This window comes from Cervus canadensis, chromosome 13 (assembly GCF_019320065.1).
Source record: "Cervus canadensis isolate Bull #8, Minnesota chromosome 13, ASM1932006v1, whole genome shotgun sequence".
NCBI lineage: Eukaryota > Metazoa > Chordata > Mammalia > Artiodactyla > Cervidae > Cervus > Cervus canadensis.
This window is the reverse complement of record NC_057398.1, coordinates 28,812,382-28,826,722: the sequence shown is the minus strand read 5'-3', so window position 1 is coordinate 28,826,722 and position 14,341 is coordinate 28,812,382. Positions and strand designations below refer to the sequence as shown.

General features: G+C 49.9%; 1 protein-coding gene across 4 annotated transcripts in view; it reads left to right on the top strand.

Annotated features, from left to right (window-relative positions):
• Positions 1–14,291, top strand: part of GNB1 (G protein subunit beta 1) — a 75,916-nt gene extending 61,625 nt beyond the window's left edge. For 2 of the 4 annotated variants that reach the window (XM_043484517.1, XM_043484520.1), the window contains 7 exons: positions 1,564–1,627; positions 2,695–2,857; positions 9,206–9,272; positions 10,613–10,814; positions 11,521–11,737; positions 12,273–12,388; positions 12,633–14,291. In XM_043484517.1, the coding sequence (XP_043340452.1) occupies positions 1,564–1,627; positions 2,695–2,857; positions 9,206–9,272; positions 10,613–10,814; positions 11,521–11,737; positions 12,273–12,379 (820 nt within the window). In that variant the 3' untranslated portion in view covers positions 12,380–12,388; positions 12,633–14,291. The remainder of the gene's footprint in view (positions 1–1,563; positions 1,628–2,694; positions 2,858–9,205; positions 9,273–10,612; positions 10,815–11,520; positions 11,738–12,272; positions 12,389–12,632) is intronic. The other 2 variants (XM_043484516.1, XM_043484519.1) reach the window with 1 other exon arrangement.
• The last annotated feature ends 50 nt before the right edge of the window (positions 14,292–14,341 follow it).

Sequence of the window (14,341 nt, the reverse complement as noted above, 5' to 3'; positions counted from 1 at the left end):
CCCTTTTCTAAAATCTGCCAAAGTGATACAATTGAGAGGGAAACACTGCTAATCCATCCAGGTCTGTGAGTGTGCAGGAAGTGGGAGGCCTTGGGACCTGGACTGGGGCTTTGGGCCTTCTCCGAGCTCTGCCTCTGTGCTCCGAGGAGGTGGGAGACAGGAGGAGCCAGGTCCTCATGGCAGTCCTCTTAGGGATTAAGAGGTGTGTCTTCTCTCACCTTCTGGGGGATCAGGGCTGCTTAAAGGTTCTCCATCCCTGGGCACGTCAGCAAATATTAAGCTTTCTGATGAGGAGACCTTTGTAGAGGTGACCTTTCCAGGGGATGAGCTTCTTTACGTTGGCTCTGATGTTCCAGCCAACCTGTACTTAGAGGGGCCTGAAAGTAATAGAGCCGCCAAGTGACCCTTGATCTGATACACAGGGTCTTTCAAGTGCCTGATGTATTTATAACTGCACCTCAAGGCAGGGATTTGCTCTAAGAAATTGCATCCCCAAAATAATAAAGTTGGAGCCTGCACTGCAATTAGTGTTGTCATGCAGAGCCGAACATGTGTGTGTTCCTGCCAGACTCCACGTGATAGAGTCTGTGCATCAGAACATAAGGTCACTTGTCAGAGTGACTCAAGTGATAATACCTCCAGGTTTGAGCAGTTCAAGAAGCCAAATGCACTTGTGTCTGAGATGGTTGAGACCATGTTTTGATGCAGTCTCTGAAACAGCAGACCCTTCTCCTTGTCCACCCCACTGACATAGGTCTCTCCATGGGTACCTTCTCGCCCATCCCGGAGCAGCGTCGCCTGTAGGGCAGAGTCCCCAGGGTGTCCAGGAGGGGCTGGTTCCTGGAGTACTTGTGTTTGCAGTTCGTTTGCCTATTGGTCATGCTTTCCTTAGGCAATATCCTTGTACCTCTCTGCAAATGCAGACAAAGCACCTCTTCAACACACAGGGTCCACACTTAGCCCAACTGACCAGAGCAAGAAACTTGGCACAAAAAATGTTCATTAGGCTCTTCTGTGGGACAGGCACAGCTTGCTTTAGATTGGCATCTCTTTTCAAGGCAGGTGGGAAGGCAGTTCTTCATGGTTCTAGGAGACCTGGATTCCCTTTTTGGTGAGAAATGGCTTATAAATTCTGAGTATCTAAAAACTTATTAGTCCTTTATGTTTATGCTTTTTATGTGTCAGAATGGAACATAAAATTATATACTAAATATTTCCTACCACCTTTGACTCATGAAAGATCTTTGGGCATCAGATCTGGTGTATGGTGACCAGAAACCCTGAGAGAGCAGCGCTAGGCAACCAGTGTGTCTTGTCTGAATAGCTGAGGGGCTGGGGCTGCACCTGAAGACAGGCACCATCAGGCCTGCACTCTTACCTGTGAAGGTGTTTTCTTTTCATGCTTTCAGAGTTGGTCTAACAATTAGAATTTTGCTGGGGATTATCTCAAGCGAATGTAACATTGAAGTATGTGTTAGTTGTTGTGAGAATTTAGTTTTCATTTGCTGTCTTTGGGGAGGCTCCTGTGTTGCTGACGGGTTTGCTTTTGTCTCTTTGCTCCAGGCTTCTAGTCAGTGCCTCGCAGGATGGTAAACTTATTATCTGGGACAGCTACACCACAAACAAGGTAGGCACTGCAGACCATGCCCTGAAGACCAGCCCGGGCAAAGGCAGGTGTTTAAACTCTGGGTTCACTTATGCACAGTTTGTAAAGGAGAGGGCAGAGGAGCACGGGGGTGTCGCTTTTAGAGTAAAGTTGTTTGGGCCAAATGGAAACCTGGTCACGTAGCTGGCACGTGTGGCCTGTGCTGCCAGGCTACACTCTTATGCCATGGTTGGTCTTCCTGCAAAGCAGGTGGAGGGAGGGCCTCCTCCATGTTTTTAGGAGCCAGGAATCCAATTTTAGCTCATGGGAAATCTCATGTTTTATTTAAAAATGCAGAGGTATAGCTTTCCATTAGTGACTGGTTTTCACAAGAAATAATCTGAAAGATACTGTACTTTAAAGTATAAATTATTTTAAAAATTTAATCCAAGATTGTTCAATCCATACTGAATGAAAAAAGTATTGTCATTGGTCTAAATGTGTATAACAGACAAAATTCAGTTATATTTTGCTGGAGAATACCAAATGTGTTTAAAAAGATTGCGGTACTTAAATCTCAGACACAGGGAGGTGTGTGGTAGGATTAATTATAGTAATGTCTAGTTTGATTACTTCACTAAAAATACTTGAGTTTGTGAATTAATTTTATAGTCATTTTGATAGGCCAATGAAATGTTTTCCTCTTAATATGTAATTTCAATTTGGGGGCTTTGCTGGTATTCCTGAAGTGCCTGCCTGACTGTAATAAATCTGCATTTGGGATTCTCTGGTGGGCCAGTGGTTATGACTCCACATTTTCACTGCCAAGGGCCAGGGTTTGATCCCTGGTCAGGAAACTAATCCTAAAAGCCAAGCAGTGCAGCAGTTAAAATAAAAACTCTACATTAAATTGTTGTGCAGCACTGAATTTCTAATTAAATTTTACCTTCATTTGGCCACCCATAAAAATTATTTTAAACTAATTTTGGCCAGTGTCTTGCTGTGTCACCTCTGGGGCAATGACAGTTGAAGACAAGAAGCAGGATCACAGTGTCAGTAGGTGATGTGTCTGACCTGCGTGCTCACATCATGTGTGTTCTGCCCTTCAGGTCCATGCCATCCCTCTGCGCTCCTCGTGGGTCATGACATGCGCTTATGCCCCTTCTGGGAATTACGTGGCCTGCGGAGGCCTGGATAACATCTGCTCCATTTACAATCTGAAAACTCGTGAAGGGAATGTACGTGTGAGTCGTGAGCTGGCTGGACACACAGGTACACATTCTCATCAATAAAGTCATAGTCATGTGTGCTGTAGCCAGGCATTAGTACTGTGCTGTGGACACTTGTCTCTTCTCAGTAGTTGTTTTATGAGATTGGCTACAGTAATGGCCGGAGATACTCTGAAAGTGAAATCAAAGACAGGCCTTGATATACTTTTACCAGTTGGAAGCCTTTTGGTTTAAGTCACTATAGTGTCTGGTTTTCAAGGACCCTGGGTACTTGGGTCACTGTGTAGTAGCTAGTGGACAACTTCTTTCCATATCAGCATGACATAATTCATTCTCTTGAGCACTTTTCCACAATGGTTTCCTAATCTAAACATGCATGTTACACATACCTGTCTCCACATGTACACACACATGCACACCCTGACTCCAAGTACACACAACTGTCTCCATGTGTGCACACACATGCACCCTGACTCCATGTACATACACCTGTGTCCACTTGTGCACACACACACGCACGCTGATTACTGACCAGCACTCATGCTGCACAGGGCAGAACATTCCTACAGGCCCAGGTCTCCTGAACAGAGCCTGCTGGAACTGTTAGATAGTAGGTTGTTTTGCCAAGTTCAATTTACCTGTGACAGTTATTATTTATTACAAAAGACATAACATTTCTGGAAAAGAAGGTCTCACCCCAGTATTTTACTTCTCTTGCTGTATTCTTTTTCAAAACTACACCCTCTGCTCATGTACTTCACATGCAACCAGAGAATTATCATAGTTACTGGTGTCCTTTTGACTTCATTCAGGCAGTCTGTTAAATTTATTCTGGCCGGTTAATTGTATATCTTTAAACTTTTAAAGATACACTGCCTGTATTGCACTGATTTCTGTCCTGTGTCATTTCCTGCCTTTTGTTGGCTTTGGGGTTGCTTCCTTCTTAACTCTCTAGCTTCTTATTAAGGTGGAACCTTAGGCCTTCCTTCTTGTTCAAATTGAGCCTTTCAAGCTGTAAACTCCCCTCCAAGTGTGGCTTTAGCTATGTTGTCATTCAGTGGGAAACATTTTTAACACCATTTTAATAACCTGTTGTGGTTTCTGATTAAATGCAGTTATGTTCAGAAACCATGTTCTTTATTGGTTGAGTTTTTCTCATTTGTGGAGGTTCACTTCCTGAGGAGCAGGTGGTCTGACAAGGACACGCTGCGTGTGCTCAGGAGGCCAGGTTGTGGGGCAGTTCTCAGCGTGTTTGTCAGAGCAGGTCTTTGACACTATTCACATTTTCTGTGTCTTTAGTTTCTAAGTTGCTGAGGTGGGATGGATTTCTCTCTTTCTCCCTTCATTCTGGAAATTTCTGCTTCTTGTATTCTGACTTCTTTCAGTGGAAGCAGTTATGTTCGTGACTGTCATTTCTTCCTGATGAACTGACCCTCTTCCTGTCTCAGAACCTCTGCTGGAAAGTGGGCTTTATCTGATGTTCTTGCAGCCATTCCAGCCTTCTTAGGCTGTTTGCATGGTGTATTTCTTCCGTCTGTGTAACTGTATTTATAAACACAGTCCCTTGTCTACTGTACATGTCTCTGCCTCTCTAATTGTGTGAGCTTCGTGTCTGCTTCCTGCATTGCGGATGCACTGGGGTTTATGATGACCTCTCCTTTCCCGCCTTCTTTTGGGTTACCTGATTGTTTAGAATAATATTTTATAGTTTTATCTGTTGGCTTTTGGTTACCTCTTTGAATTATATTTTAGGGTTTATGTAAGTTCACAATTGTAAGTTCACAATTCTTAAGGTTCGGCCAGGTATGTTGTATCCATTTATGTGAAAGACAAGAGTCTTGTAGCCATAAATGTCCCATTTCCTGCCCTTCCTCATCCTTTACAAAGTTTTCTTTTTCTAGGTCTTGCATCCTTGTGTGTTATAAGCCCCCAATATATTGTTACACTTTTTCCTTTAAACGTGCTTAGCCATTTGAAGAAAATTGAATAGTCTTTTACATTTACTCAAGTCTGTACCATTTCTGGTGCTCATTTCTTCCTGAAGACATGCGCTTTCTCCTGGGTGCCCTTCAGCCTGAGGGGCTTGCTTTAGTGCTTCCTACAGTTGGTGTGGATCTCACCAAGGAATTCTGTCTGTCCTCACCTGAAATACTGACTATCCTTCATCTCTGAAGAATATTTTTGCTGATGTATTTAATTTTGGGTTGGTATTATTTTCTTTTAGCATTTTAAAGATTTTTCTTTATTTTTCAGCTGTTTGACTGACATGCTTTGGAGTGATTTTCTTTGTTTATTGTGCTTTAACACCTTGACTTCGTAAAGTTCTGTCTTTCACTAAATTGGGGAAATTTTAGAGGTCCACTTTCTGTTCTTGGTGCTCTCTTCTTTTGTGCATTCACTTCATCTCTTAGATTCCATCTCCCGCTTCCCCAGAGCCATCCTCTAGGGCATGTGACTTCTGTCACCTCCATGGTGTTGTTAAGACCACCCAGCAAGCCATTTAAGTCAGATGTTCACTTCAGTTCTAGAATTTATTTGCTTTTTAAAAAATAGTTCTTGTTTCTCTGCTGAGATTTCCTGTCTTTTTTTATTTATAACAAGCATAGTTAGGATCCTTGTGAGCAGTTCCAAGAGCTGCCTTTAAAATTCTTGTCTGCCAGTTCTAGGAGTCAGTCCCTTGAGGTTGGTCTTGGTGGCTCGTTCCTCTTGAATGTAGATGACATTTTCCTGCTTGTTGGTGCATCTAGTGATTCGATTTGCATCCTGGGCTTTTGCGGCTGTTGTGTTGTGCAGACTACTCTCCTGGAATCCTGGTGTGTGGTCCTGTGGGGAGCAGCCATGCTGTGTGGGCTCAGCTCTCTTGCCTGTGTGTGGTTTGGACAGATGTGGGGGAGTTGGTGCGTGATTTTTTTTTAGGGCCTTGTATGGCTTTCTCCTTTCTAGGTTTTCGTCTTTCACTTTCTGGCTGTGGTTGCCCAGAACCCTTTACTGGCTGCTCAGGAAAGTTGGGCCACAGATGTGCTGTCTGAGGTGTGGCTGCGTGGTTGTGGCTGTCACAGGAGGGGACCTGCCTGCAGGCACAGCACCTGAAAAATAAGGTCCCCCAGTGCCTCCAGGTGCAGGTTCCCCTTCAGTTTGTCTGCTGCTGCTTCCAGTGTTTGTAGGAGTTTGTTTTTATATTTGTCCAGCACTCATAGTAGTTTTCTGTGGGAAGGCTACTCCTGGGGGTGGAACCCAGCCTGGCCTGCCTGCCCCATCCTTGTGAACAGGGCTTCTGTCCAGTGAGCACCCTTCATAAACCACTTTGCTTCCAGCATCAGTGAACTCGCAACACTTAAAAAACATTCTTACTGTTTATTAATCTCTTATATACAGTTCAGTGTATGGACTTCCATTTTTTAATTAAATCTTTTACATTTTTTAGCACTTGTTTGCTGAAAGAAAAAATAAAACTAGTATTTGAATGCATTAGAAATTGTGTTTCCTTCATGCATTGTGAACTCTTACTTCTTGAGAGCTGAGTGGTGTGTTTTAAACATTCTACATCTTAAGGGTATTTGTAACTTTTCAGACATGATGCTTCATATCAATAAAGGTTAACGTTCGATGAGCTTCATGTAGCCTCCCTTTAGTCAGGCGAGGGTGTGAAAAGTCAGTGGACTCAGCAGATTTGAGCACGTGTGGTCTGTCTTGTCTCTGTCGTTCCTAACTTCATCTGAGGGCACTGGTACCCCTCATTCGGGCGTCTCAGGCCTGAGCATTAACTGAGGACTCTCTGTTAAGCTGGTGTTGGGACATTTTCTCGAAGGATCTTAGAACTCAATTGCAATAAAACCCATCTGGGTGCTATTGTCAGCAGACCCTCATGCTTGGTGGTGTCTGCAGAGTCGGGGCGGGCATCAAGCTTGTGCAGCCTCAGGAAGGAGGCTCCTGTGATCAGTTTCGTGTTGTTGTTTCCATGAGATACAGGGCCCATTTGGAGCAAGCCGAGGTTCCTTCTCTCGAGTTGGCCTCCCAGGCTGGGGGAGTGCTTGCGGAGCTGAGGGAGCACCTGTCAGACGGTGCTCTGTCCTCTGGTGTCTCACCTTTCCTTCTAAGTTGTCTGTCCTGCAGAGTGCAAGGTACCCTCTGGAAATGGCTCAGGGACTGAGCTTCCAGCCTTGAGACAGAGTATTTGTTGTTGTTGTGACTACATTACATACAGAATAACTTTTAGAGTGCTGTTTTGGCAAAAAGGCATTATTAGATCGTGTATTTGAGAAATCAGCAATGCCCTGAAAGTGCCGCCTTCTTCCCTGAACCTCCCATCCCAGTGCAGACATGGTGTCTTCCTGGGATCACCTGGTCAGGAGTTTAGCCAGAACTTCCTTGGGGCCGTGATGGCCTGCTCCTCCTGAGGTGGCTAGCGCTTCATGTTTGTGGGCTGGGCTGGGCTGTCCTTGCTGTCCGGGGCCCCCAGCCTGTTCTTTTTCCCTTGATAGGAGCCAGCAGGCTGGGCTGTAGGAGGAAAGAGGGCCTGTCCTGCTTCATTCCAGGCCTCCTCCCTCTGGGCTATGGCCTGCTCATCCCTGCACCAGGCCATCCCCCTGCCACTTGTGGTCTCAAAGAGGCCTTGGCACACCCCCACTTGGTGCCATGTTTGTCTGACCCTCTGGGGCTCTGGAAAGGCACCAGTGCCTGGGCCAGCCACCTTTCTGCTGAGGACACACACAGGGACACACGTGCACACACAAACTGTGGGGAAGAGGTCCTGCTGAGGGCGCACAGGCACACTCACGTGCAATCACCCACACTCTTGGGAAAGGGGTTCTACTTAGGGTGCACACAAATGCACAAACACACCCATGAGGAAGGGGTTCTGATGAGGGCGCGCACATACAGGTGCACAGAAACTCATATACACCTACGAGGAAGGGACTTTGTTAAGGGCACGCACACATACACACACGCACACAGGATGGGAAGGAGTTCTGCTGAGGGCACCTACATGCACACATCTCCACAGGCAAGGGGTTCTGGTGAGGGCGCACATAGCCTGCCTGGTTCCTAAGGATCCACCAGCTGATGTGTGCTGACCTTCTGGGCCCTGAAGAGGCCAGAGCTCGTTGCCGGTGCTCGAAGGCCGTGGCCGTAACATTCAGCTGCTGGTTCTCGGGGCAGGAAGCTCATGGGCTCCGTGTGACCACCACCTGCAGGAAATGGACAGAGGTCATCTTTGAGGGCGTGTTTCTTTGTGTCATTGACCTAGGAGTGCCTATGTCTGACCCTGTGTGCAATGCCGGTGGGGCAGGGGTCTCCACAGTGCTGTTTCCAGTCGGCTGTGCTCACCAGTTGGACAGGGTAGTACTGGAGGCTCCAGGACTGGATCCTGGAAGACTGGCTTGTATGAGGGTGGCAGTGTGCCAGGAAGTGAGTGCTGTTCTTGGAGAGGAGGAGCTCGGGGACCTTGGGAGGAACCCCTGGGGGAGGCTGAGGGTGGCAGCCATGTGGTCCCCTATGTCCTGTGGACATGATGTGGGCTCTAGGGAGCACTTGACCACATGTCCTTGTCTAGGCACAGAACTAATATTCTGAAACTGTTGTCTCTGTTTCTTCTATGGGAGACAGTGAGGTAATATGTTAGGTTTAGGCTTTGTTTTCCCAACAACCTTATGCTTTCCACATCAGCAGCTGTCAGTGGGCTCCTCCTCTCTCGGTGTGTATTTTGTCTTCGGTTTTACTGAGTGACACAGCATCACACGTGGCTCTGTGTGGCCTGGGAAGACTTGGTAGGAGCCCGGCCGGCTGGGGTCAGGGGCTGCCCTGACACTGTCCCTGGGCCTCCCAGGTGGGGTGCTCACTCCGTACGTGCAGTCCTCAGAGTCACTTGTGCTAAGAAAACAGAGATGGTGGTGAACAGGGCTTATTCAGGAGAAATCAAATGTAGGCTCTACAGAATGGATCTTCTTTGTATTTGCCCTTCTTTATTCCAAAAGGGGATGCAGGCTGGGGCCTCTCATGCTGGTGGGGGGTGCGGAACTGAGTGACACACAGCAGTTTCCACGCTGACCATGCACTTGTCCCACAGAAAACAAGTCTGCCCCCAGCCCTGCACCCCAGTGTCTTGCCCCTGCAGACCCATCATCCTGGCGGCTCCTGCCATGTCAAGGGCTGGCAGGATGCGCGTGTGCTCAGAGTGCCTCCTTCCTCCTGGTGCCCAGTCCTGTGGCTCTGCTCTTGCCCACAGTGCCTGCAGTCTGTGTGGCTTTGTTCCTCTTTCCAGCACATAGGGCAGGGCCAGAGGTGGTGGACATGGCATTTGCCTCACCTTGCCTGGGCCTTCCCACTGTGGTCACTCCATTTACAAGATGTAGAGTCAGGTGCTGAGGCCATTGTTGGGTCTGTTTTCCAGGTTACCTGTCCTGCTGCCGTTTTCTGGATGACAATCAGATCGTTACCAGCTCTGGAGACACCACCTGGTGAGTCCCAGCACGCTGAACCTGTCTCACACTGCCCTCCCTGCTGTGCAGCTGAGCCTCAGGGAAGTCCTCAGCTAAGCCACTGTGACTGGACGTGGCCCCGGGGCTTCAGACACAGGTGCCAAGAGGTGGACCAGTTCATGGTGCTCTGTGTAGATGGGAAGGTGCAGTTTTGAACAACTAAGAACTGATTTTGAAACTAGAACTCTGCGTGAAACACCGGCTTGTCTCTTCCTCACAGTTCGCCTTTGTGGGCCACAGTTACTAGCCTTGGGGGGTGCGCTTCAGCCCCCCTCAGGTGAGCGCTGCCTCCCTGTGGACTCTGAGCACAGCTTCAAAGTAGCAGGTGTCATAGGAATTTCACCTTATTGGTGGAAGACACTGAAACTCTGTGAAGTGTTCACTTGTGGCACCAAAACATATCCTCTAAAATCATCGAGCAGTTGAGTCATTTCAGGCTTCAACTGTCCCTGTGGGTTTTTCTGACTCTTTGAGGCAAGATGTGGTGGCCGAGAGCCAGCAAGCCACACGGGAGGGGCAGGTGCGCCCTGGCCAGCCCTGCCTGGTGAGGTGTCCTTTGTGTGTGCGCTCACTGAAGATTTGCAGTCTGTCTTGACTGCCAGTTTAGGAAGAACCTCTGTATTAGAAGGTATTTTCGGAAGCTTTTTCACTTGGGGAGGATGTTTTTTGGACTGGGGTGGGGGAGGTTGTCTTCCTTCCTTCCTGCTTGTCCTTCAGGCCCTAGAGAGGGGTCCCCCATGCTTGGATGTGGGGGCTGAGTTGAGCTGGTTTTCTGTGAGGCTGACGGGACGAGTAGCATCTGATGGCCTTGCTTCTGTGGGCGAAGCACAGAAACCATGCATGCGTCCTCGCCACGCTGCCGTGTCTCCCCTTTCTCTGGCCTGGAGTAGCCTCTCAAGCTGATGGCCATGGGCCCCACGCTTGGCTCTGCCCCACGGAGTGACCCAGCCTCTGGTCTCTGGCGGGCATGGAGCTGTCCAGCAGGGGCACCAACTGGAGGCCTTCTGCTGCCCCTCATGAGTCCTTGTGGGGCCCAAGTGTGCGGCCCAGTCCACAAGTGTCCCCGCTGGACAGGGACTCGGCTCCCTCTTCTGCTGATGTGTGAGCTGGTGTGAGAATCAGAGAAGCCCCGGGCGGACTCATCCATGTCGTGTGTGTGCTTGGCTCTGTAACAACCCATTTGAGCAAAGTCACTACTGGATGTGGATCTGTCTTAGGTGAAGCGTGGATGCTTGCTGCAGGCCTGGGGGTTTGAGGGAGTCTGTTTGTGTATCTGGTCTTCCAAGCAAGGGGTAACCCCTGTCATTGCTCTGTCCCAGTGCCCTGTGGGACATCGAGACTGGCCAGCAGACGACCACGTTCACTGGACACACCGGGGACGTCATGAGCCTTTCGCTCGCTCCGGACACCAGACTGTTTGTCTCTGGTGCTTGTGACGCTTCAGCCAAACTCTGGGACGTGCGAGAAGGGATGTGCCGGCAAACCTTCACCGGCCACGAGTCTGACATCAACGCCATCTGTGTGAGTTGAGGTTATAGGTGTGGGTCAGGGCCCCTGGCTGGCGGTCAGCAGGTTAGAGTCCTCAGGAGCTGCAGCTGTGTCAGCCAGTTGGAAAATGTTTTCAGGGTTAGGTGTTCTGTCTTTTCTATGCAAATACAGTCGAATGGACAAAATCTCCCTGTGGGAGACTTGGCTGTGATTCACTCTGTCCCAGCGAGGCCCGCATGTGTCCCACTCCCAGGGTGACCAGTGACTGACCGTGAGGCTTCCTCTTGTTGGGGGCAAATAGTCCCGTAACGGACCCTGTCAGCCCAGCCTCCGCGGGGCCCTGGGGGCACAGCAGTGGAGGGAGCCTGCCCTTGTCCACGTTGCCCTGACAGGAGGGCCTGGCCATCTGAGGAGCCGCAGGTGGGGAGGGGGAGAAAGTGTCTGCTTGCTGAGTCGTCCTCCACGCAGGAAGCCTGACTCCAGCACCTGTGGGCACCCAGCCATGGGTGACAGCCACACTCCTGCTGTTCCCTTGGGACCATGGTGGTGATGGGAAGCCAACTCTTCGCCGAGGTCTGGTCCCTCCTGGTCCCTGCGCAGCGTCTGCTGTTCCAGCCAGAGCCTGGTCCTAGCTGGTCTTCAGCTCCTGTGCCCATAGTACCCTGCATCGGGCAGTCTGCATTTCCAGTGTGTCTTTCTGTCCGTTGGCAAACTGTCTTGGCTTGCTTGCTCTTTCCAGTTCTTCCCAAATGGCAACGCATTTGCCACCGGCTCAGACGACGCCACCTGCCGGCTGTTCGACCTCCGTGCGGACCAGGAGCTCATGACGTACTCCCATGACAACATCATCTGCGGGATCACCTCCGTCTCCTTCTCCAAGAGCGGACGCCTCCTTCTCGCAGGGTACGACGACTTCAACTGCAACGTCTGGGACGCCCTCAAGGCCGACAGGGCAGGTAGGCAGTTGCTGGGCCTCACCAGGTCTGCAAAGGGATAGGGTACACATCACCTGCGACATGGGGGCTGGCAGAGGGACAGGAGCCAGGCCCCAGCACGAGAAGCTCTTGGCGGTACCGTGTGGCTCACTCAGGCAGGACCGGGCCAGCCGCGTCCTCATAGCACCCTCCCATTGTAGAGCTCCTGCTCTGGGGGGGCCCCTCTTCCTCTCCTGCTCCCCCAAGTGCCTCCAGGTCTGCGGCCTCTGTCCTGACAGCACAGGGTGCTCTGAGATACAGCCTCAGGTCCCTCTGGAAAGATGTGGCTGATGATCGTCTAAGCACTGACCACTGACTGTCACGGGGTGCCCTGTTTGGGGGGAGGGGGATCACTGTGCCTGTCCTAAAGGACCACCCTCTGCGTCCCTCATGAGCCCTCTGTGTTGGGATCCTTTCCTCACCACCAAGGCCTGGCAGGGACTGGAAGTGGGGGTTTCTGGGTCCACTTCAGCAAGTGGTTGGACCCCAGGCTGACCACACTGTCCTCGGCCCCCAGGGGTCTTGGCCGGGCATGACAACCGCGTGAGCTGCCTGGGGGTAACTGATGACGGGATGGCCGTGGCGACGGGGTCCTGGGACAGCTTCCTCAAAATCTGGAACTAACCCTGACAGGTAAGAGGCAGCCCACACCCTTCCCTGCTTGCGACTCCATGTTTCTTACAACATGGAGGGAGCTGTGGGTTGGAGCTCCTGGGGTCATTTGGATGTGGCTGCTCTGGGCTCTCAGGCAGGTGAGCTCTGCGGTTAGCCTGAGTACTGGCTGTGCCCCCATCCTGAGCGGGTGCAGCTACCATGCCACTCTGCACCTGGGCCAGGTGCTGCGTTTCTCTTCATGGTCTCTCAATTCTGTTTAAAGCAGCAGGTGGACGCCACAGTGACTGGAAGACCATTCCAGCCTTGGAGCGTTGCAGATAGCATTTCCCATCCACCCCTACTAACGCGGACGCCCTGCACCCCTCAGAACTTCAAAAGGGCAAGACCTTCCCCTCACTTATTGCTGAAACCAAGAGCACAATTCCCACTGAGAGAAGAATCTCTGTGCTGTAACTAAAACGAATCGTGCATTCCTTCCGGGACCATTGTCTTTGTTTTCTTTTTTTTTTGTTTGTTTTGAATGAATTTAAAAGGAAATACTATAATAAAAATGTTAACGAGAAGGTAAACTTGAGTGTAATTGTAAGACAGACACAACTTTTTACTAGTTTATTTGAAATATTGATCAGTAATCCTGTTTGGTGATATTCATGCAAACCAAGTTGAGGACTTCATCTTGTAATTGACTCTGAATTCTAGATTGTGTTTGTAACAGGATTTTGCAGACATGATTCATATTTCCTTCTTAAAATACATTTCTTTCTGCTTGTAGTTAAACAGAGAAGGAGGGTCTGGTGTGGCCTCTCTCAGATTGTTAATGATGTAAATTTAGTCCCTGGTTTTTTTACTTCTTGTCTCGTGTCACATGACTGTCGTGCGCATGGTGTAGAAGGATGATGCTGAGAAGTCAAGGAACTGAGCACGCGGACAAACAGTGACCGCGTCAGGCGCCTTTCCCCTGACCCACCCTCTCCCCTCAGTTCGGTTTTTAGTCTCACCCGGTCTCCTTGTGAAGTTGGAGGGAGGCTGACAGAACAGCGCGACACTACCCTGTGCCCCACCCGGCCATCACGAGCCTCCGTCCTCAAGAGCGGTGCCGTCCTGTGCGTGGAGAGTCAGTCAGTTATTTGTGTATGAAACAATGTACAAATCAATGTTTTGAAAATAATGATCTCAAACTTTCTAAGTTAAATTTTAAAAAACCTGATCGTTTGCCATATGGGGTGGGTTTGCTCTTAGAACCGCATGCTGTAGAAATGCTCACAGTGCATATAGGACTCAGTCCTTAGATGTTCTTTTTCTTTTAAGAAATAACCTCTTTGAAGTTGTGACGTCGCGCTCTGTCCACTTTGCGTCGCTCCTCTGTGCACACGCATCGCATTGGAGGCCGTGCAGTTAGCGGCTCTACACGCTCGCCTGGCGAGATGTCACTGTTTTCTTTCTTTAAAAAACAAGTCCTGTTCCAAAATCGTTGTTGGATGGGGTGGGGGGTGTACAGGGAACGGAGTCCCCGGCCTCCCTTGTGGATTCCTCACGGCCCGCCTCTCCCGGGAACCAGCCTTTGTGCTGAGGCAGACCACTTTTCTAACATGCAGATGTCCCTGGTTCCGTGCGCGTCCAGTGTTGGGCAGCGGTGCTGGGACAACGCGGGCCTCCTCCCCGCACCAGCGCCCCCGTAGCGGCAGCAGTGGCTTCTCCACCTGTGTTTGCACCATCCTGTGCGCCCTGTGCCCTGGACCCGCAGAGAGTGGGATGAGCCCCCGCCCCCGTCGGCACCTCTGTAGAGCTCTCTGCACCCTGTCCCTCACCTTTTGTATTTAATTTTAAAGTCAATGTACTGCAAGGAAGCTGGATGCAAGATAGATCCTATATTCAACTGTACTGTTATTTAAGATGTAATAAAGCAGTTTGACATGAGGGATCTTGGCGTGACTGCTCATTTGTGGGGCTGTTTCGGTGTCGGAGGCAGTT